Below are 21,751 nucleotides of genomic sequence, written 5' to 3' on the forward strand. Positions count from 1 at the left end.
AATCTTAGAAAATATAGTGTATCAAAAACGGACATGGCAAGAGAATACCTACTCGTCGAAGTTCGATTCCAGTCGGGCGGTGGACGGGGACCTCAAGACCTACTCTAGAGTTCAGGAGACGGAGAACGCCATCTGGTGGAGGGTCAGGTTAGATGGAGACCACAGCATTTCAACAATCAACGTCACTATGGACTGGGGTACGACAATGTTGAATTAAAGGAATATGAGCTTCATTTTTGAGAATTTATTTTGCTGGTAAAATGTGTTATTATGATTAATCTGTATGTAATCTAAATCATTATGATCAATGAAACCAAAATAAAGTTTTAAAATGTTTCAGAAGAAATATTTCTGTAAACCGAATATATAGTATTATATAAGAAATCATTATTGTACAGGACGACAATAATTCAATTTTGCTTCAAGCAGAGGTTATAAAAAGTTCTTACATTGCAAATATGAACAAAAGAAATTTATAAACGTTCTATTTTCCTGTCATTGAAATAGTTAATAACACATTTGAAATATTTTTTTCCGATGTCAAACATGCAGCTGATATTAGAATTTCTGTTTTAAAAAAAATCTCTGAATTATTCTTTTCTTCTTTTGATATAGTGTCTGATATTGAATACAACGTCTATGTAACACATGATTCCCTTGTGACAAACATTCATTCTCTATGTGATACTGAGAAATCTGACTCTGATCAGAAAGTCAGAAGTGTGGTGTTCCAATGTTCCCATGCCATGGTAGGCAGCACTATTGAGATTCAGGCGCCGCCTCACGTACCTCTGACTATCTACGAAGTCGGCTCAGCATGTAAGCGTGATAAAAGGGCTTATTTTTTTATCTCTACTAGTCAGAGACCAGAAGAGCTTATGCGATAGTAAAGTGTCCGTCGTCCGTCCGTCTGTCTGTAAACAATTTTTTATTTCAAAATGCTACTCCTCCTACTGTTTTGGTCCGATTTGAGTATAACTTTGCACAAAAGTACACTTCACTAAGGTTCATGAATTAGTGCATCGATTTTTGATTTTGATGGACGGCGTTGCCATGGTTATTAAAAAATATAATTCTCAGAAATTTCATTTAAACACTAACTTCTCCTCCCGCAGTTTCGGTCTGATTTCAATATAACTTGGCACATAGTAGACTGAACTAAGATACATAATTTAATGTATCGGTTTTTGATTTCCATGGACGGTGTTACCTTGATTTTAAAAAATATAAATTTCTTTGAAATACTTTTAACTCACTACTCCTCCTAATGTTTTGGATTGATTTCATTATAAATTGGCGCATGAGTAGAGTACATTATGGTTCAAAATTCTATTTGTTAATGCCTATTGCACAAAGTTTTAAGTCTAAGTGTTACTTTTCTTTTGTTATATAGACCAGTAGAACTATAGTCTCATCAGAGACTTCTGGTTCAGTTTTACCTTCATCTTAATTTGTGAAAACTTTATTGAACTTTTAGCCTTCATTGATGAAGTCGGGAAACTTATGTTACATCAACGGTCTTTTTGTGATTGTCAGTTAAGGAAGCTAAGGAAACAGGTCCATATCCAAGTAATAATTGGCCTGACCAAGATTTAAACTGCATTATTAAATAATACAAAACAAGATATATTCTGATATTGGATCTTGCCCACATTGAGTGAAAGGCTAAACTTTTTCAAGGAAATTTTTTTTTCGTATAAAGGCTCAAAGCTGACTAAGTTCCTGTAAAACATAATTAGGTATGCTTGCTACCAGACTTCTGATTCTGTATCACCTACATTTTTTATTGTTTAAACAGATAAAATGTTCATGGAAGGTTCGTTCCAAATGACACAAAATTCAGACCTTTTTCAATGAATTTATCACATTTATCATTATTATAATGACTATCGTGTTATATTAATGTAGCTTGCACTGTTGGCACATATGGTGAAGAATGTGACTTACTTTGTCCAGAAGAATGTCACAGAAGTTGTAACAAGATAACCGGAAAGTGTGACCAATGTCCAGCTGGTCAATTCGGAGATTCCTGCAACTTAACCTGTTCTAAATTCTGTGGACAAACCGGCTGTAACAGAACTACCGGACAATGCCATCAATGTGACACAAACCACTGGGGACCAAACTGTACCAGAGTCTGTCCGAAAGCTTGTTCTCCACACTGTCAACGAGAAACTGGCCATTGCCAAGTGTGTCAATCTGGACATCGTTTTAATGGTACGACGTGTCTACAATGTCCAAGTGGGTCTTATGGAGCAAATTGTTCTCAGAAATGCGATACCAAATGTAAAGATGAAGTTTGCGATGCCGAAACAGGTAAATGTACTGATTGCAAAGAGGGGTTTTATGGAGAATTTTGTCAGAATGAGTGTTCAAGTAACTGTTTGAATTCTCTCTGCTCTGCTACAACAGGCGAATGCTTGAAATGTGAAAAGGGTCATTATGGGACACAGTGTGATCCTTGTTTGAAAGGTTATTATGGTGAGCAGTGCCAAGAAGAATGCGACTACTGCAGGTCACGTGATTGTGATCCTGTAAACGGTACTTGTGAACAATGTAATAATGGAAAATTCGGCGCCCATTGCACACAAAGTTGTTTTTCATCATGTAAAAACAAATCATGTTACATGAATGGAGAATGCATTACCTGCGAAAAAGGTTATTATGGTGATTATTGTGAATCATTGTGCCAACCAATAAATTGTGAACTTTGTAACAAAACCAGTGGCGAGTGCTTGCAGTGCATCACGGGATGGTATGGGAGCGACTGTACGGGTGTATGTCACGCAGGATGTAAAACAGGGTGCTACATGAACAACGGAAGTTGTGATGACGTATCAGGGAAGAACGCGCCCATTTCCTCTCATTGTAAGAAACCTTTTTTGAATTTCATTCGTAGTGTCATGAATAAATAATATGAATCTCAAAATTATTTTAAAGATCTACCCCGCTCTAATTAGCTGATCGTAACTGAATTATTCTGTTTAGGCCTCGTTGGTTTTATTTGCTTTGTTGTTTCGTTTTCAGCCATGGTAAATAACGTCATGATATTAGGAGGTACAGCATTATTGATAGCATTTTCCATTGTTTTCCTCGTGGTAATTTGCCGTTTTCAAAAAGAAAGGTAAACCCATCTTTTTCTAGATCATGACCTCATCAAATAATTAACTGCAATATTTGACATATTTATTGCTAAATAAAGAATGATACATTTGTACGTTATCATACTTCTATCATTCAATTCATCTGGCGATTTTTTTTAATGAAGAATTGATAATATTGCTATTGTTAATTATCTTAATAGTTAATATACAATTTCCTTGAGATGGTTTCGTAAATTGAAACAAGCCCTTATGAATAAGTAATAGGTTAAGATTATCTGTGGATGTATATGCTAGAAATAAACTTATTGTAGAAACAAGACAAGAAGAGAGGCGAATTATGAGCGGTCCCTCAGCCTGCCCGGACAGAACTCATCTCATCAGTACCACTCCCTAGTGGAGGAGCACATATATCAGAATGTCATCACTGAGGGAGAGGTTGAACAGGAAGCGGAAATAGAACCTGTGACAGAGAACGCATGCGCTGCTATTCAAGACTGTAATGAATTCTTCAAAGCAGAGATAAAATCAGATATCCAACTCCCAAAACGGTTTATGAGGTTTGCCTCTCTAGATGAGGAGCTATTGAGAAGAAATCGCAATCGTGCCTCTGAGCTGTCTACGCCATATGAAACCATTATTATAAGGGAGGATTCATCGCGTGTATCTTATTACAAAAAGTAAATTTTCTTTTAGCATGCATCATCTTCGATCGGAAGTTCACTTCTCCAGTTTATCGACTCGGACATTATCAACTACATTTAAAGAGTTCTACAACCTGAAAGTACTGAAGTGATCAACTTAAATTTGATATATATACCTGTAGATAAATATCTCGGCTTAAGGACATTAATTAGAAAATGAAACTTTAAGCTGCTAAATTTTACTTATATACTCATTTATACATGTACGTCAATTTTTTATCGATGGAGTTTATATAAAATGTACCTTTCCCAATTGTTTCATTTTTATCAATATTATCCTTGGCGATGCCATCAAGTCGTACTCTGCCTTATGCTTTCTTTTTTTAAAAAATTGTATTTTTTTTAACTTGAATATGTTTCTAATGGTTTGGATAACTATATAATTTTTTCTGAAGTAAGGAAACACTTATACAGAGTAAATACAAATTTATTTTATGATTCCATACAAGATAATGCTGCATAACATATGTCCAATACACCAGTCACTTTTGATCTGATAAAATTTAAAAATATAGTAATAAAACATATTTTCAGAGCCGTAATGGCAATTGGCAGAGTTGATTAATACGCTAAATGTATGTTCTTATGCACTTTGTAAGCTTTTACCAGCATAACATTGACAAATACCTGAGTATTAAATAAATCTTATCAGAGCTTTGGGACCTGAAGACAACATCGGTCATCGGTCCATAATTATAATATTGAGAATTATCTTCATTCTCAACAAGGACAACATCAAAAGGTCAAATATGATGTTATCCAAAGAACACAAGGTATACATCATCAAAAGCTTCATGTGAAATAGGAAATCATATATAGCTCCACCAAATGAAATATTGTGGGCAAGGTTAAGGTTGTTTGCAGACAAAGAGACTGACAGACTGACGGACAAAGTAAAACTATATGCCCCCGATTTATCGATTACGGGGGCATTATGAGAACAAAAACTTTTTTATGGATAAATCTGATTAATGACAAATGTCTTGAAATGTTCATATCTTTAATATATAAGAATGTTATATAAATAACCCTGAAGTGAATACATGTTAACATATAAAAAAAATAATGCATGATTTAATGAAAAATTAAGTATAACATCAATAAAACTAATGTACATGTATGTCTGTATTTGTACAAATGTTGATATGTTATTCACAATTTAGTTCAGTTTTTTGTCCATTATTTCATCCGAATGAAGAAAGTCAAACGAATGGTCGTCTTCGCTGCCTGTAGTCGTCAGTGAATCATGGCTTCTTCCGAAAACTTTCAATTTAGTTGTGTTAGCGTTCCCATTCTGCATTCCCGCCAGTTTTTCTAGTTTTTCGACACTTTGAGGTTTAAAACAAACTTTTGCTATAATGAGGAGGGTGATACCGGTTAGCAGGGCATTTATAGCCAGCACCAGTAGTGGGTTATGTGGGGCGGGCGTAAGTCCGGAGAACACCAGATAAAATAATCCCTGTCCCACGGAGAGAAGACCCAGCAATCCCAGAAACGCCCCTGGACGGTGGACAATGTCGGTAATGACGACTTTGACCATACTTACTACCTAGATAAATAGAAAAAGTATTTTAAAAAAAATTAAAAAGACGCATTTAGATAAAGAAAAATTTACACGCGAAAAAGAACACCTGCTTTTTGCCATTCGAGATACAAATGATACTGAATTATTGATGAGTATGCATGATTCCATTTTTCGGGGTCCAAGGTTAATAATATCAAGTTATTGACTTTTTTGTCTTCTCTTTTATACAAAAATTAGTTGAGTCATTTGATAAAAAAAGAACTAAGTGTGTACAAAAGTTCACTTACTGCAAACAAAAATGAACAGCAAACTTTGGAACTTACCTCTTTCATATTCTGTAATAAATTCAGAGTAAATTCGATTGAAAATAATCAAATTTTAACTCTAAAAATTAGATTTTAAAGAATTCTTACCTTGATTACAAAATATCAGAAACAGGAACAAATATAATTTAAATTTAGAATCATATTTTCAACGCGCTCTGATTTCATTGGTACACGTACCTTGTTTACAAGTAGAAGTCAGCCATCCAAGACTGCTAAGTTTAACGACCAAAGAGCGATAACTCTAATTAAAAACTGAGAAAACACGTGTCCGCGTACAGCACATTGAATTTACGCGTACAGTATGATGTTTACATTGCATATGAAAAATAAACCTATATAAAATGATCGTACGTCTATCAATCGAAGTATGAATCTATCAAATTTAGGAAGAGAGTTTTATAAATTTAACTTTGTCGATACAATCATGCTTATAAATTGGATTTGGGAAATTCTTTACTATTTCGGTAGGTAAAAAAGTTATTTTCAGTTCAATATTTTAATTTCCTCTTTTTCATAGAAATATTTGAAATATTTTCACAATTATGCTTAAGATTGTTTTTGATGTCTTTAATAATTAATTGTTGTTTTCTTCAGGATTTTATAGGCGGGCAAAATTGATGATAATAGGCCTAGATAATGCCGGTAAATCCACACTGTTGTCTCTTCTTAAACACGGAAAACTAATCCAGCACCCGCCAACTCCTCGTCCAGGTATTTTATTTCAAAAGATTTCATTCACAAAATGTACCTTTATAGTGCAATCTTTCTTTAACTTAAATTGAATATATATTAATTTATTTAATGTGTAAAGTCGTTAATAATTTTCCCTTTACGTCAGAATATCATATATAAATAAAAAATATTCAAAATGTATTTTGTATTTCTTTAATAGTATCAGAGGAGATGACTCTCGGCGGTATCACGTTTACAGCCTATGATCTAGGCGGCCACCAGATGGGTACAGTAGATTTTACTTTATTTCAAAAATGTATACATAAGCATATACCATTTATAAATGAATATGTTTGATTAATGGCGTGAAAACTTTGTAATGGGAAAGAAACATTACTGTATAGAATTGAGACATCGAATCTATTTGATGTGGGAGGATGACTACTTTTACAATTTCGTATATAGATAACAAAATTTGATGTAGACTCAAAATTCATCTAAATATTCAAATATTTTAATTCAAAATATCTTGAGTCGGAAACTCTCATAATTCAATTCATTTAGAAGGGTGGGTGACGATTGTGGAAGTCTCACTGTACAACACTGTCACTGCACTTCAATATTGCATATTACTACACAATTATATGGATTTTTCTATGGTGAATATGGTATTTATTCACCAGAAAAATATCAATATTGACCGAGGCGAAGCAATATTGTATACTAATACATGTACTAGTAACATAATATAACTGTATGTATACTGCATACCGGTAACGTAACCTAATACAATGTATTACATAATTTATATGCACTGGTAACGTAACCTTATATTGTATACATGTACTATATTGACAGCCCGAAGACTCTGGAAGGAATATATGCCCGCCATTAACGCAGTTGTGTTTGTTGTCGATGCTTCAGATAAAGTCAGGATTTCGGAAACGAGAGCAGAATTAAAGGTATGTAAACACAAAGCCTTTTAGCAGTGGACAGATAGATGAGTTTAAAAAAATGATTGAAAATTATAGTATGAAGCCCTGTATCTATGTTTTGAGGACATAATACGATTTATTCATAATCTCTTGTTGACGCATTTACATGTATAACAGGGGTTATTTGAGAGTGATTTTCCAAAAGAGATTCCAGTAGCTATATTGGGAAACAAAACAGATAAAAAAGACTGCTATGGTACAGAAGAGTTAGTACAGGTGCTCGAATTGCAACAATACATTACAACAGTAAGTCAGAGTCATGTTAAGATCAGATGAGACGTTCCTCAAAATCTTTTTTGTATATCTTCGTAATGTTTGAAAAATATTCCAAATTTTTATAACATCAAATGTTTTTTGATTTTTCTTCCCCAAAGGATTATATGCATCTATAAACTAAATATGTTTTACACATCTACTTAGAAAAATTTATCTATTATTAAGGAACGTCTCGTCTGTCCTTAACATCAAATATTTTTTAAAATAGAAATGCATCTATAAATGTAGTAAGTTACACATCTACCAGTAAAATAATAATAATCCTAGAAATAGTTAAATTTTGAAAAACCATGTACATGTAATTCTATTTCAAATCGGCAAAATCGAGTTGTTCTATGTCAAATGGGTAATATCTTTTCAAAAGATATCTCACAAAAATACGATCATGTTAAAAAGAAAAGAAATTTTAATTTATAAAGTACATAAACTATTTTTACCATGTTTGATTTTTTTTTCAGTGTGAAGAAAGTGTCACTTCTAGTCGAGAGTGCCAGCTCTTTATGACCAGCATGCTTTATCGTCAAGGTTATGGTGACGCTTTCCGGTGGCTTGCAAAACAGCTTAAATAAATTCATGATTTCTCCTAATGTAAAACACCTTTTTATGGAACATCACGTGTTCCAAAGAGTTTCTTACAATATCAGGGCAAAGTATTATCAAAACCAATTTTTTTGTGATAGAGGAACTGTTACAAAACAATAGAATGTATCTATTTTGACATTATTATCATCCACGTTTGTAAGTGATTTGGATTTTTCTCAGCCATCCCTGTGCATTTTCAGTCGGAACGAAGATTATTTTAAAAAATAAGTGATCTGAGGTACATGTATTTTTATCATTTTAATCATTTTTGTCATGAACTTTAAGTTTCTGGCACCAGGAAATGAAATGTTTATAATACTGGTGATCTTTGTTTATTTGTTAGTAATAAAAATAAATTAAAACAATACGTTTGCTTTGTTGAAATCTGTATCTAATGTCATGTATTTAGGAATCAACCATTAAGCCATCATTTAGTACCTCTAAGCTACCATTAAGCCAAACTTACGCGAGAACATTCTATAGGTAGGATTAATTTTTTAAAACAAAGCAAGCTATTAACCATAAAGTTAATGAAACATGGATATCATTGGTCTCGGTTGAAAGTCACCATTTCCCAAGTTTTATTTCTATCGAAACAATGTCACTATCAGCATATACTAGTACATTCTATAATTAGATCAACTGATGATTGACGTTTTACCGATTAATTGTTAGGTTAAGCCATTATATACACACTGTTTCTACCGATTTTTCCGTTTACCCCATTATGACATAGAGAACACGACAGATGTAACCGGTCGATAGGAGAAGCTTTCACCTCAGTGACACATAATCCCTCCTCTGATGTTTTAAGAGGTCTCTGGTTGCTGTATGTTCTCAATTTGCAATGTTTAAAAAAATTGTTTTGAAAACTGTTATCTTCATATCCCATCGACATATATATACAGTGTATATTGCTCATATTCTGTATCAATTATCAAGGTAACTGATCATCGATTGATTCACTGAAGTATGAGATTTTTTCTATGAATACCAAATTTGTAATGTATCCTAAAGTCAATCAAACGTCATCAATGATAATTTGTTAAAATTTTGGCAGACTTTACCTCGAATGTTGTCAGTCCTGTGGTTTCCAAGGACGGCAGCTTGTAACTTCACTCTAGTTTACTGATTCTTTACCATTCATTTTTAATGCAGTGTCTCAAATAGCCCTCGTTTTCCAGTTTGACTTTACCAGTTTCTCACAATGAAACAATTATTTGATGAAACGTGATCAAAAAAAGGGTTATCGGTTACAATTATAATACACAGCATTTCAAATGCGTTATATACCTTTATACAAGATAACTTTGCCAGATTGTTAAAGTTTGTTAAAGTGATCATTCAATAACTTAATGTATATATTATACCTTTAAACTGTTCCTTTGGTCGATGCAATAACCTTATCAGCAAATACAATTAATTTATCATTGAGTCAAATGCTGACTGACGTTTATCATACTAATTGTAAGTCCATTATTTTCACACTAAATGGACGACGGATTTTTCTATTATTTCTCGATGATGACAAGGAACACAAGGCAGTGGTAACTCCTCCATGGCACCTGATCCCTCTTCTGATGTTTTGGAGGTCTGTACTTGCTCTGCTTCTGTTTTGTATTGTTTTATGGACTTTTAGCTTGAAAACTGTTCATTATCTCCATATATTTCACTTCTAGTGAAAACGTGGTATTTCCAATATTTTTAACGTCATGGGAAACTATTCTTAACCCTATAATTTAACTTTTTAAACCTAAATCTGTATATGGAAGAACGTTAAATTATGAGTAGTAATAATTTTTTTTCTTCGTCCTACTGAAAAATAAAGGTATAAAGTACCTCACTTGTTACTTTTCTTACACGTTTATCGTCTTGATTTAGTCGTTTTATGATGACACAATGATGTAAACAGAGTATTTGGCATAATGTTAATCCACTTTATTTTATAAAGTTAATTTAAGTTTTAATCGATATGTACAGTGAATATGACAAAGTAGACAACAACACTGTCTTCGTTTTTAAGGCTCATTATATAATTGTATACTAGAAGAACTTGGATTTAATACAACAAGTGGTAATACAACTTATACCCATTAAGATAGTTCCCTTTCTAAGGAAGAAATTCTTCAAAATCATATGTCAGTTTAGAATATTTTAATATTCCAACAACCAAAATGAATTTGAATTACTTTATTTGATTTATCTTCATGTTTCATACCTGGATATTTTACTTGAAAAAGACGCTAATGGTAATCTAACAACCAAGCTTTATGATAAACGTGATGACTTTAATTATACAATTTCTAATACGAGGTAAATTATTGAAAATAATGTTTTAAAAAATAAATGTTAAGAATGATGCATTGTGAATTTTAAAGATTCATTTTGAAGATTGTAGTTTTTCTGATATTTATACAATTTCAAATGTATAAAGCCCCCAGAATCTATTCTCGTCAGTATCTGTTCCACTGATCTCAACACTACCTCCAGGTCCCGGGGTCGTGATCACAGCAGACCATTCATCCGCATTTTGTGTCATCCTTTCGTTACCTGCTATAGCTTTTTTGACAGAGGAAGACTTAAATTTGAATTTGACTTGTTGGTTAGCAGGTAATTGTCCGTTTAGTGGTTCAATAAGTATGCACAGGTACTCTTGGGTTTGTGGATATGCAACTGGAAAGGGAATACAAGGATCTTCAGGCTTGACACACTCAATCAAAAAGTTACCAATTTCGTTGTAACGGTCGTCGATACTTTTTACGTCTTTACTCATTAGCGTCAAGCGATAATACCCTGTGGATGGAAATTTAATGTTTATCTTCAAGAAAGTCTTTTCCACCTGTGACTAAAGTGAATGTTTTCCCTAAATCATATTTGGCATGTGAGAGTTGAACCATGGAGGGTATGTTCCTAGTTGTTCTCAGAGTAAGTTCTAATTGACCATTTCTGCTTTGCTGTAGCGCTTGTACCTTAAATTGATCTGACTTTAAAAACCCAATTTCATAAGCTCTCTGGCTAAATCCCCACTGTTCAGTATGTCTTGGATAAGGACTTGCATTGGCTGCCTGTGTACACTTGATTGTGTATGTCATCAGTTGATCTAACTTATGCTGAGACTCTTTGATGCTTCCAAAAAGTTCGACCCTATACGTTACAGTTTTTGGTGGATTAAAGGTGATTTTAAATTCATGTGTAGATACCTTTCGTAGAAATCCATATTCCTCTACCCTTTTACCGCTGGGGTATTCATAGAATTCAAACGAAGTATCCAGCAAATGTCCTTTTACATCTTCTATGATAATTTCGACGGATCCTTTGACTTCAATGACACCGTGCTTGTGAGACTTGGGGTGAATATCCCACTCCAGGGCAGTGTTAGAAAGTTTAATATTTCTATTAAACTCATCGAGAGAAATGGGATTTTTAAGCAGCTGCCATTTCTTGCTAAATTCCTCATCGTTGTGCTCAAATGGAAAGTGGTCGACAATGAAATGTCTGGGGTTTGTTAAAAAATAGAAATTGTTGAATGCTTTCTGGAATTCTCCTGCATTGCTCAGGTGCCCAGCACCCCATGTACACTCGACAAATTGCCACTTATTCTCTAAAAATACTGCATTCCACGCATGATCAGTCCTTCTATTTGGTGTTATTGGTTTCTCTGGGGAATAGCCATAACCTTTTGAAAATCCAGAAATAACTTGCACTTGTATCCCTGCCCCTCTGAAATAAAGCATGACCTTCACAAATCAGTATTTTGACTAAAATAGTCGAAATCCTCTTATTCATATTGTTCAATTTTAAATAAGAATAAACTTTTCCTGCCCAACTGTATTTACACCTATTTAATCAACAACAAGGCAGATGACTATGAAAGCCTTGGAGAGAGATTGGCCTACTTCTTATGACTTTTTTGTTATAACGTGCTTGTTGTGATTTATTTGTAACGATTATTTGTTACTGGTTGAAATATAAGTGTTATGTTTCAGTTTTCTAGTTTGTATATATTGATGCACATGAACATAACTATTACTTGTATTAATTCTTGTTATTAGAAATAATTTCAAAGGCAAAAATATTACTGTTTTTCGTTTTTGAAACTACAGGTAGCCTCCATCTCACGTTTTTTGGGGTTAAGTAAACAAGTGATAACCAAACTGTAAGAACAGAATTAAATGTCCCTCCATGGCTTTTTTATCAGACATTGTTGAATTGTAAAGAATGAATTATCTTTAACTTTGGAGATAAAATAAATTTTGTCTGTTTAATTACACTCAGATTTGTATAAATCAATTAAATGAGATGATAAAACCATTTAATAAAATAGAGCACGTACTTGCAAAAGGCTTCAAACAAGTTGGCGTAACCGCTGCACACAGATTTCCCGTGTTTTATTACTGATTCAGCATTTGTATTTCCGTAATTACCGCTAAAATAAGCATCTGTGTCATATCTTAAAAAAAAAAATCAAAACCTTTAATGTGTCCTAATGATTAAATTCAACAGCTATCCACTAATTATCTTAATAATGAACAATTCAGGTAAGTCATGTATTCTATGTTGCAATATTAAATTATTTTTTTACTTCCGAAAATTTTGACAGGTTGTCATTTAAAACCATATAGATAATTTTATCACGAATATTATTCGAATATAAAGAGAAGTTGATATTCGAATATAAATTTAATCAACCTTTAATATTGGCTTTGATTTCTAAGTCTTAAAAGCATTTTTTTTAAAAAAAGAGAGAAAAACCTGGAAAGTTTTATTAGAAATTGAATCAAGTTTGTACAAAATTAAAAGACAGTCCTCTTGGATTACCAGAAAGGTGTGAAGAGTGTATCTATCAAAGTAATTTATTTATTTGATCATTAATTAGTGGTAAAATAGTGTCCAGTACTTACAGTCAGCTTGTATTGTTGTAAGAACACTTTTACAGTATACACATGGATCCATTGTTTATGTAAATATCATTAAAGAATAAAAATCATTATCAGGAATCTTTCTCCTTTAGATAATTGTTCTGCTTGGTATAAATTTGTAGGAGTTGTCAGTATAGACTTTAGTAAGATGATCTATAAATCTGGAACATGCTAAAGAATCTTTTAAAATTTCACCAAAAATAAGCATTACATTTTGAATGTATGCTCTTCATATATTCGATAATTAAAAAAAATATATAATTGCACATTTACCAAACTCTTTATGAGTTTTTGTTCCAAAATAATGGCATAAAACCTATTCTGCATGACAGGAGAGTGAAGATATATATTTTATAATGCAAAATGTATTTATTTTATCGAATATTCGAAAATATTCGAATACTTCTATCGAATATTCGAATATCAATTATTAACAATTTTGACATCCCTAATACAAATGTATTACATAATTTCTTACCTCCGAAATTTTTACAGGTCGTCAGTTTAAATTACATGTATACAGATAATTTTATCACTCTGAATTACCATTATTGAATATAAAGAGCAGGAAGGTAATGTTGTCACCAGTTCTAGATAAAGTGTAATCAAACCTTAAGGTTCTTGGCTTTGTTTTTATAATCATCACACTATCTTATAAAATGCATACTTTTTTTTTAAAAACAAATGATGATATCTAAGTCCATGTAGATTTACATTCTTACTTTATATTGTTGGCAATCCATACAAAAAAAGCTCGAACTTTTTCTTTATCCGACTTTGCCCCCTTAATAAGATAATCCGCAAGACAATTAAGAGACGTTTTGACATCTTTAGGTGCCTGTTTGGAAAAAAATTGTACCTAAAGTTTTATATTGGAAACAAGTACAAGTATATATGTATTAAATTATAATTAATACTACAGGTAAGTTTATTTTAATTTTATAATTTGCCTAAGATGCACTTAAGTGGATTTGTATAAAGGAAAACAAAAGACCTTTTCACATAAATGTTACATATGCATTTTATGGATTGATATTCATGTACAAACTATCATATTTACAATTATATATCGTCATGATTTGTATCCTGAGTTTTGATTTTTTGCTGTTTCTGACTCAACTTAAGATTTTCTACACTTTAAACATTGAATTTGCTATTTACATTTCCTTTCATCTAACCCCCCTCCTTTTTTTCAAGAAAAATAAATCAAATATATATGTAACTAAACAACTCATGAGAATTTTTAATGATTTTACACTGTTGTCAATAATTATTTTACCATTTTAATTTACTTAAACACTCCACATTAGAAAAGAATAGATGAAGGTTTAAAAATAATTTTAATGACACATGTTCACCCAAAAATGTAAACTGATAATTTATCATTCTTTTAATACAGCTTTTACTTACATTTATTGCATGAGCATCAATGAGATCGTAGGCACCTTTCTTGAGTTCCCCTGTTGGAACTGTTTTTCTGCGATCTGCTGACGGTTTTCGTCTTCTTTCCGTTGTAGTTATAATGTTATCTTCTGACAATTTCGGTTTGTTTTGTGCGGGGATAGTTTTTACCGTTGATACATTTTCACCTTTATCTTTCGGAGTAATCAAAGGAGTTCTTTGGTCATCTATTGCCACGGCGTTTGATGTACAGCACCCCATTCTTCTGACAGGGACAGGTAATCAGCTCTGATTCCACACTTCCTTGTCGATTAGTCAGAATTTGTACTAATTTAAACTACACGTATTCTATAACTCTACTATCGTCCAAGAGACGGGTCAATACCTGTATTGATTATTGATAGGTATTGTTACAATGCAATGTGTCATAAAAGTACAATGTTTCAAAGGACACGCGAGATAGATAATTTTTCAATTTTAACCTTATAATAAGTGAAAAAAGGAGCCTCACCAATAATTTACAAAATAAAAACGATTTCACAATCAACAATAAAATGAAAGGCATTTGTTTATTTAATACACTTAAATGTACAGTATTTTACAAAATGTAAAAAGAGAATGAACAAATCATCGTGTGTTATGCATTTTATATCAGAGTATATATATTGTGTCCTCTCCCACAATTGACGAAACACTACAGTTGAATATTGATCCATATCGAAAAGCGGAGGGGGGGGGTCGACTGAGGTTTCCATTGTGCAATGCTCCTCGCATCATAATAAAAAGGAAGCGCATTTATTCTTTGAAACAGCTTTTAATACATAATAACTACAACATAAAAAAATTGAGAATATACAAATTTGTTAGGTTGCCCTCTTCCGACGACTGACGAAAAATGGCCAGATTCACTATATGTCTCCATTTTATCCTGTCAACAAATATGTTGACATTTTCTGGGAAAAAATGTATTGACAAAAATTAGTTTGCCAAAGGTATGTGGTGTTTATGATCTGCCTGTTCATCTGATATACAATATCATATTCTTGTACATGTACATCTAATCAATGAAGTTTATAAAGATATAAAGATATAATAATGTCTTGTTTTTTTAAATTGCTTTTGTTTATTGTTCTAATCTTTTTCTCGTGTTTACGTACGAAACACTTTTTTATCCATCTATAACGTTGGCATTTTAGGACACAACATCTACGAATGTCTCTGAAGGGTTTGAAAAATAAATGACAGTGGAAAAGGTAAGGTGAAATCATCCTGTTTCTCTAACAGTTTTATTTGTAATTTACTTTCATCTTCTTTGATCCGTAAAATTTCCAGAAATGAGATATACAACTATTTTAAAGAAACTATAGTCATGTTGAGGTAACGATCACAGCAATAGTTCTCTTTCATGTAGAAGTTTTAAAATTAATTCCTATTGTGAAAGTTACAACGCCACAATTCCATTACACTGTTGGAAGACCTGGTCTCCGAAACTACATGCATATTGCCATTGAAGAACTCCAGCATTCTTTCAAAATCAACGATACTACTATTAGCTTTGATGAAACATGTCTCCAGGACTACATAGACATTGACATCAAAGAACTCTGGCATAAATGCGAAATCAACTATAAAATTTTCTCTATAATATATAATGAAACAGTAATTGACTGGGAATGTCTTCAATCCAATCACTAATTAAAATGTTTCATTGACTATATCTACTCTGTAATGAAAAGTGTTCTCAGTGCGAAAGCTGCGGCCAATTTCTTCCCTTATATTCATATAATTTCAAAGGTAAATAGTCCCCAGAACCTATTCTCGTCAGTATCATTTCCACTTATCTGAACACTACCTCCAGGTCCAGGGGTTGTGATCACAGCAGACCACTCGTCTCCATTTTGTTTCATGTCCTCTTTAGCTGCTATAGCTTTTTTAACAACGGGAGACTGAAATTTGAATTTTACCTGCTGGTTAGCAGGTAATTGCCCGTTTAACGGCTCAATTAGTATGCAAAGATATTCCTGGGCTTTTGAACTTGCTACTGGAAAAGGAATACAAGAGTCAGCTGGACTCTTACACTCAACTAAGAGATTTCCCATTTCATGGTAACGGTCGTCTGTACCTTTTTCTTCTTCACACATAAGCATCAATTGATAATATCCGATGGATGGAAATTTCAGGTTTATCTTCAAAAAGTCTTTTCCACTTGTGACGAAAGCAAACTTTTTCCCTAAATCATATTTGGCATGTGAGAGTTTTACCATGGAGGGTACATTCCTAGTTGTTCTCAGATTAAGTTCCAGTTGGCCATTACTGCTTTGCTGTAGCGCTGGTATTTTGAATTGGTCTGACTTTAAAAATCCATTATCATAAGCTTTCTGGCTAAATCCCCATTGCTCAGTACGTCGTGGATAAGGACTTACATTGGCTGCCTGTGTACACTTGATAGCGTACGTCATAAGGTGATCTAAGCTTTTCTGAGACGGGTCTATATTACCATATAATTCAGCCCTGTAAGATTTAACTTTTGGTGGGTTAAGGGTGAGTTTTATTTCATATGCAGATTCCTTTCGCAAGAATCCATATTCCTCTACTCTTTCCCCACTCGGGTATTCATAGAATACAAAGGATGTATTAAATAGATGTCCTTTTTTGTCTTCTATGGTAATTTCAACAGAACCTTTGACTTCAATGACACCATACTTGTGCGACTTTGGATGAATATCCCACTCGATTGATTTGCTATAAAGTTTAATATTCCTGTTAAACTCATCAAGGGAGATGGGATTTTTAAGCAGTTGCCATTTCTTGCTAAATTCCTCATCATTGTACTCAAATGGAAAGTGATCGACAATTAAATGTCTAGGATTTGTCAGAAAATAGAAGTTGTTGAATTGTTTTTGAAATTCCCCTGCATTGTTCAAATGCCCAGCACCCCATGTACACTCGATGAATTGCCACTTATTTTCTATAAACACCGCATTCCAGGCATGATTAGTCTTTGTGTTTGGTGTAAAGGGTTTTTCTGGGGAATAGCTGTACCCTTTTGAGAATCCAGAAATAACTTGCACCTGTATCCCTGCAATTCTAAAGTAAAACAGTTCAAAGTTTATTGCAATCTCTTTGCTAAGCAATCTACAAAACAAAGGAAAAAATCCTATCCAAATTGCATATTACATGTATTTGATTTAATAAATATTTCAAAACTGGTGTAATATCCTAGGAAGGTAGGGGATATTTATATAAATTATTATAAAAAAGTTATTTGCAGGATTTTCTTTGCTTGAGAATGCCTAGTTTTACTCGTATGATATATCTATAAGAGAAAAGAGTAAAAGAGGGACAATATTTACTTGCAGAAGGCTTCGAACAAGTTGGCATAACCACTACACACTGATTTCCCGTGTTTTAATACTGAATCAGCGTCTGTCCCCCCGTAATTCCCGCCAAAGTATGCATCTGTGTCATATCTAAATAAAGAAATAAAACTTATTATTATTATTCCGAAATAATGAAAGATTCTACTCTATTCGCTGGGGATGTATATTCTTATTTAGGTATTTTTGTTTAACTAAGAATATAGGATAAAATAATAATTTCATATTCTCTAGATTATGTCATAAAATTCAGTTGCAATACGGTCATGAATATATTATGAATAAAGATTTTTTTGCTTCTTTTATGAAAAAAAAACTTTTTTAAAATTATTTTTGCATACTTCAAAAATAAACTGAACCTAAATCATTCAATGATGTATGCTTACTTACTCAATATTGTTGGCTATCCATATATAAAAAGCTCGAACCTTTTCTTTGTCCGACTTTGCTCCTTTAATCAGATATTCAGTCAAGCTATTTACGGAAGTATTTACATGTTTTGGTGCCTGTTTGGAAAAAACTAAACTAAAATTATCAGTAAATTTTATAAAAGAATAAGGATAATATTTGTAATTTTTTAGGTATGCATTTCAGTGCATTGAACTTGTTGTAAAATAGACAATACATACCAGCTGAAAGCAAATTTTCTTTTAATTTTAAGTATTATTTATATAGTTGCTATCTGAAATTCGTTTATGAAAAATATTGTTTTAACTCATCAAAATTTCAAAATATTTAGTTGAAGAGTAAACAATATAGGGTTATTGAACTTACATAGGTGAATATTGGCACGAGTTGGCTATTCAAATGCACGAGCTTGCCAATATTCACCAATGTAAGTTCAATAACTCCTGTATTATAAAACATTTCCACATAATTTATAATAATCATTCAAACAAAAAAAGGCAAATTAATAATTTTTTTAATATCGGTATTCAAATTAACGATCTTGACCTTAATATTTGCTATCTGAAATTCTTCTTGAAAAATCTTGTTTTAACCTATTAAAATTTCAAAGTATTTAGCCAAAGAGTAAACAAGTCCTTTTATTCTTCTCTAGTGTATCCAGATTTTAGAGCCAGATTAATACAATTCTCTGTCATCCTTGGACTTTTTTTTTACTCTACCTAGAAAAAGTCTCTAAAAGCAAATATATTCTCATTGGTTATGAAATTAATAACAACAGGAAAAAATTGTTGTTGACAACAGTGAAATGAGCCCCATCTCTTTGTGTGTGTGTGTGTTTTGGGGGGGGGGGGACTTGTTTACATTCGCCAGACTTTTCATATATATATATATATATATATATATATATATATATATATATATATATATATATATATATATATATATATATATATATATATATATCAACAGTGAATGAAAAGCTGTGAAAATTTCAAGCTAATATTTTCGAGAATAGCCTACTGAAAGTCGAAGGATTGCGGAGAATTGTACTATTTACATCAAAGGTTGTATGCTAAACATATACAGATGACTCTCGATCTCTCGAAGTTCAATGATAACATGAAACCCGAATAGCCCTGTGATTTGCTTAAATAGGTTTTAATGGGTCCTTCATCACTGTTCACCTGATTTTTTTAATTAATAAAGGAATTTTGTGTGAAAAATTTGCACATACTGGGATTATGTAGACTATAGCTACTAGTAATTTTGTTAATAGTCTATGGGACTATTTGACCAACAACTATAAATTTTTTTTAAAAATTATCGGTGTGTTCAAATCCCCAAAATAAGTTATGAATTCGTTTATAATTTACCAATAATAACCAATTAATTATATCAACACACGGACGACTCATAAATGTAGTGTCATCTATGTAAACACCCAATTAAAATTCTCCATGCCAGATTTCACCTGGTTTTTAGGTAAGAGCTCAATTTTACACTTGATCGGCGTGTATACACGCGCAATCAAAATTTCGAGAGATAGAGAGTAAAATTCAATGAAATATGTGTAACAGGACCCAGGTTTTGGTTTGCCAGATCGAGAAATTTGAGAGATAGAAGTTCGAAAGATCAGGAGTAAATTTGCTTAGTTATACAGAGGAAAAAACGGGACCAGAGGTTCACTTCGAGAGATCGGAGTTCGAGCCATCGAGAGTCACCTGTACTTATATAACAATTAAAAATAATAACATCGTCCAAAAAAGGGCTATGAAATTAATAACCAGAGGATGTTTAAATTGTTGTTCACAATCATGACTTTGCTGATCTTAAAAAGAAGATTTTTAAAAGATATTTCCTATATATTCTTATGTAAAACTTTTATGCATTTATAATTCATAATTATCCTCACTTGAAAGAGGTCCTTTTTTGAGTACACTTGAATCCTCTTCACCCAATGATATTTTACGGCAAGTTTGGTTAAAATTGGCCAAATGGTATTTGAGAAAAAGATGAAAATGTGAAAAGTTTACGACGACAACAAGGACAACTCCAACGATGACAACAGAAAACGGACAAAATTTGATTTAAAAAAAAAAGCTCTGGTGAGCTAAATAGGGAGGGAACACCCCAAGGCAAAATGAATTTTATATAAAAACTTTTTCTGAAGGGAATACTACTGATAAGTCAGTTTTCCAAGAAGACTTTAGAAGAAATAACGTAAAAAATCCGGTAATGAACTTTTGCGAAAATTTCTGACTTTTACAATTACTTTAACACTTGGACAAAATACGAAAGTTTTTCATCAATCAATTTGATTAAAATCAGATTTTTATTATTCTCCTTCAATCCTATAGTCAATGAACATGTAAAACCCTTACATATTAAGACCTATACTTCACAATCAGGCCCAGTAAGTAGCAATTGATCTTTCTGTTGCCACCAACTAGTGTAACAAGGGAGCTTGGTTTATAGGGTCTTATCCGAAGTACCGGGCAAATTCCTCAATGTTCGGTAGTTTAATATTTGAAAGCTAAATATAACAAATTGAATAATGATTGATCTAAAAAAAAACATCCTTAAATATAGATACCTTTATTAAGATTTTACTTACATTTATTGCATGCGCATCAACTAATTCATAGACCCCTTTCTCGTCTTTTTCTGTTTGGTTCGTTTTCCTGTTTTCTGTCTTATCGTTTTCCTGTCTTATTTTGACTTTTGTGGATTTTCTTCCACAGTAACAGGGCGATCTTCTATTGCTTTTTGGTGATTTTCTTCCACAGTAACTGGGCGATTTTCTATTGGTGTTTGGCCATTTTCTTCCACAGTAACTGGGCGATCTTCTATAATTGGTTTTTGGCCATTTTCTATCGATTTAATTGAGTTATCTTCTGTCAATTCCTTTCCTCTTTCTGTTGAAGTTTTAAAGTTATCTTTTTCAAAAAATTTTCCCGAAGTAATAAACTTTTCTTCTGACAGCGTTTGATCCTCTTTGGCAGGACTAATAAAGTTATCTTCTGAGAGTTTTTGACCGTTTTCATTCACTCTTTCATCTATCAGTTTTTGTTTGTTATCTTCTGAAGTAATTAAATCATCCTCTGTTGGTTTTTGTCCGTTTTCTGCCGGAATTACATCATCTTCTGTTGATTTTTGTCTATTTTCCGCTGGAGTAATTTGTTTATTTTGACTGCTTTCTGTCGAAGTAATAAAATCATCTTCTATCGTCCCTTTACTGTTTTCTACCGATTGAACTGATTTTTCTTCTGTCGGTTTTTGTCGCTTTTCTACTGATCTCACTAAGTTATTTTCTATCGGTTTTTGGCTTTTTTCGGCTAGAGTACCTCCGTTTACTTTTGATGGTTCTTGAATGCTATCTTCTGCAGTAAGTAAGGGAGTCCTTTGGTCATCTTTTACACCAACCCATGTTGATGCACTAACTTTTGTTGATGCACAACACCCCAT

General features: G+C 32.6%; 4 protein-coding genes across 4 annotated transcripts; 2 read left to right on the forward strand and 2 right to left on the reverse strand.

Annotated features, from left to right (window-relative positions):
• On the forward strand, positions 1 to 4,894 carry LOC134244590 (platelet endothelial aggregation receptor 1-like). Its single transcript, XM_062726843.1, has 5 exons — positions 1 to 197; positions 616 to 819; positions 1,909 to 2,868; positions 3,028 to 3,124; positions 3,416 to 4,894. The coding sequence occupies exons 1-5, from the start codon at positions 188 to 190 to the stop codon at positions 3,783 to 3,785; spliced, it is 1,641 nt and encodes a 546-aa protein (XP_062582827.1). The 5' UTR covers positions 1 to 187; the 3' UTR covers positions 3,786 to 4,894.
• Positions 4,895 to 5,917: 1,023 nt separating this feature from the next.
• LOC134244591 (uncharacterized) lies at positions 5,918 to 8,398 on the forward strand. The gene is made up of 6 exons (XM_062726844.1): positions 5,918 to 6,120; positions 6,251 to 6,367; positions 6,549 to 6,614; positions 7,187 to 7,290; positions 7,441 to 7,569; positions 8,058 to 8,398. The coding sequence occupies exons 1-6, from the start codon at positions 6,024 to 6,026 to the stop codon at positions 8,166 to 8,168; spliced, it is 624 nt and encodes a 207-aa protein (XP_062582828.1). The 5' UTR covers positions 5,918 to 6,023; the 3' UTR covers positions 8,169 to 8,398.
• Positions 8,399 to 10,903: 2,505 nt separating this feature from the next.
• On the reverse strand, positions 10,904 to 14,967 carry LOC134244603 (kyphoscoliosis peptidase-like). Its single transcript, XM_062726857.1, has 4 exons — positions 14,511 to 14,967; positions 13,823 to 13,938; positions 12,515 to 12,631; positions 10,904 to 11,901 (listed from the first exon to the last, which is right to left on the reverse strand). Exons 1-4 carry the CDS (start codon positions 14,760 to 14,762, stop codon positions 10,989 to 10,991), a joined length of 1,398 nt encoding a protein of 465 aa, XP_062582841.1. The 5' UTR covers positions 14,763 to 14,967; the 3' UTR covers positions 10,904 to 10,988.
• A 1,312-nt stretch (positions 14,968 to 16,279) lies between these two features.
• LOC134244580 (kyphoscoliosis peptidase-like) lies at positions 16,280 to 21,751 on the reverse strand. Its single transcript, XM_062726834.1, has 5 exons — positions 21,267 to 21,751; positions 20,901 to 21,132; positions 18,269 to 18,384; positions 17,855 to 17,971; positions 16,280 to 17,588 (listed from the first exon to the last, which is right to left on the reverse strand). Exons 1-5 carry the CDS (start codon positions 21,749 to 21,751, stop codon positions 16,280 to 16,282), a joined length of 2,259 nt encoding a protein of 752 aa, XP_062582818.1.

Source organism: Saccostrea cucullata, unplaced genomic scaffold, assembly GCF_032062105.1.
Source record: "Saccostrea cucullata isolate Sc308-1 unplaced genomic scaffold, CSIRO_AGI_Scuc_v1 ctg33, whole genome shotgun sequence".
Taxonomy (NCBI): domain Eukaryota; kingdom Metazoa; phylum Mollusca; class Bivalvia; order Ostreida; family Ostreidae; genus Saccostrea; species Saccostrea cuccullata.

Coding starts and splice junctions, on each gene's coding strand:
- LOC134244590 (XM_062726843.1), top strand. Junction 820..1,908: donor CTACGAAGTCGGCTCAGCAT/GTAAGCGTGATA, acceptor ATATTAATGTAG/CTTGCACTGTTGGCACATAT. Junction 3,125..3,415: donor TGCCGTTTTCAAAAAGAAAG/GTAAACCCATCT, acceptor AACTTATTGTAG/AAACAAGACAAGAAGAGAGG.
- LOC134244591 (XM_062726844.1), top strand. CDS start 6,024: ATGAATCTATCAAATTTAGGAAGAGAGTTTTATAAATTTAACTTTGTC. Junction 7,291..7,440: donor AAACGAGAGCAGAATTAAAG/GTATGTAAACAC, acceptor CATGTATAACAG/GGGTTATTTGAGAGTGATTT. Junction 7,570..8,057: donor TGCAACAATACATTACAACA/GTAAGTCAGAGT, acceptor TTTTTTTTTCAG/TGTGAAGAAAGTGTCACTTC.
- LOC134244603 (XM_062726857.1), bottom strand. CDS start 14,762: ATGGGGTGCTGTACATCAAACGCCGTGGCAATAGATGACCAAAGAACT. Junction 12,632..13,822: donor TGGATTGCCAACAATATAAA/GTAAGAATGTAA, acceptor TTTTTTTTTAAG/ATATGACACAGATGCTTATT. Junction 11,902..12,514: donor TTGTTTGAAGCCTTTTGCAA/GTACGTGCTCTA, acceptor GCTTTATTTCAG/AGGGGCAGGGATACAAGTGC.
- LOC134244580 (XM_062726834.1), bottom strand. CDS start 21,751: ATGGGGTGTTGTGCATCAACAAAAGTTAGTGCATCAACATGGGTTGGT. Junction 21,133..21,266: donor GCCAAAGAGGATCAAACGCT/GTCAGAAGAAAA, acceptor AACCAATTATAG/AAGATCGCCCAGTTACTGTG. Junction 17,972..18,268: donor TGGATAGCCAACAATATTGA/GTAAGTAAGCAT, acceptor TTCTTTATTTAG/ATATGACACAGATGCATACT.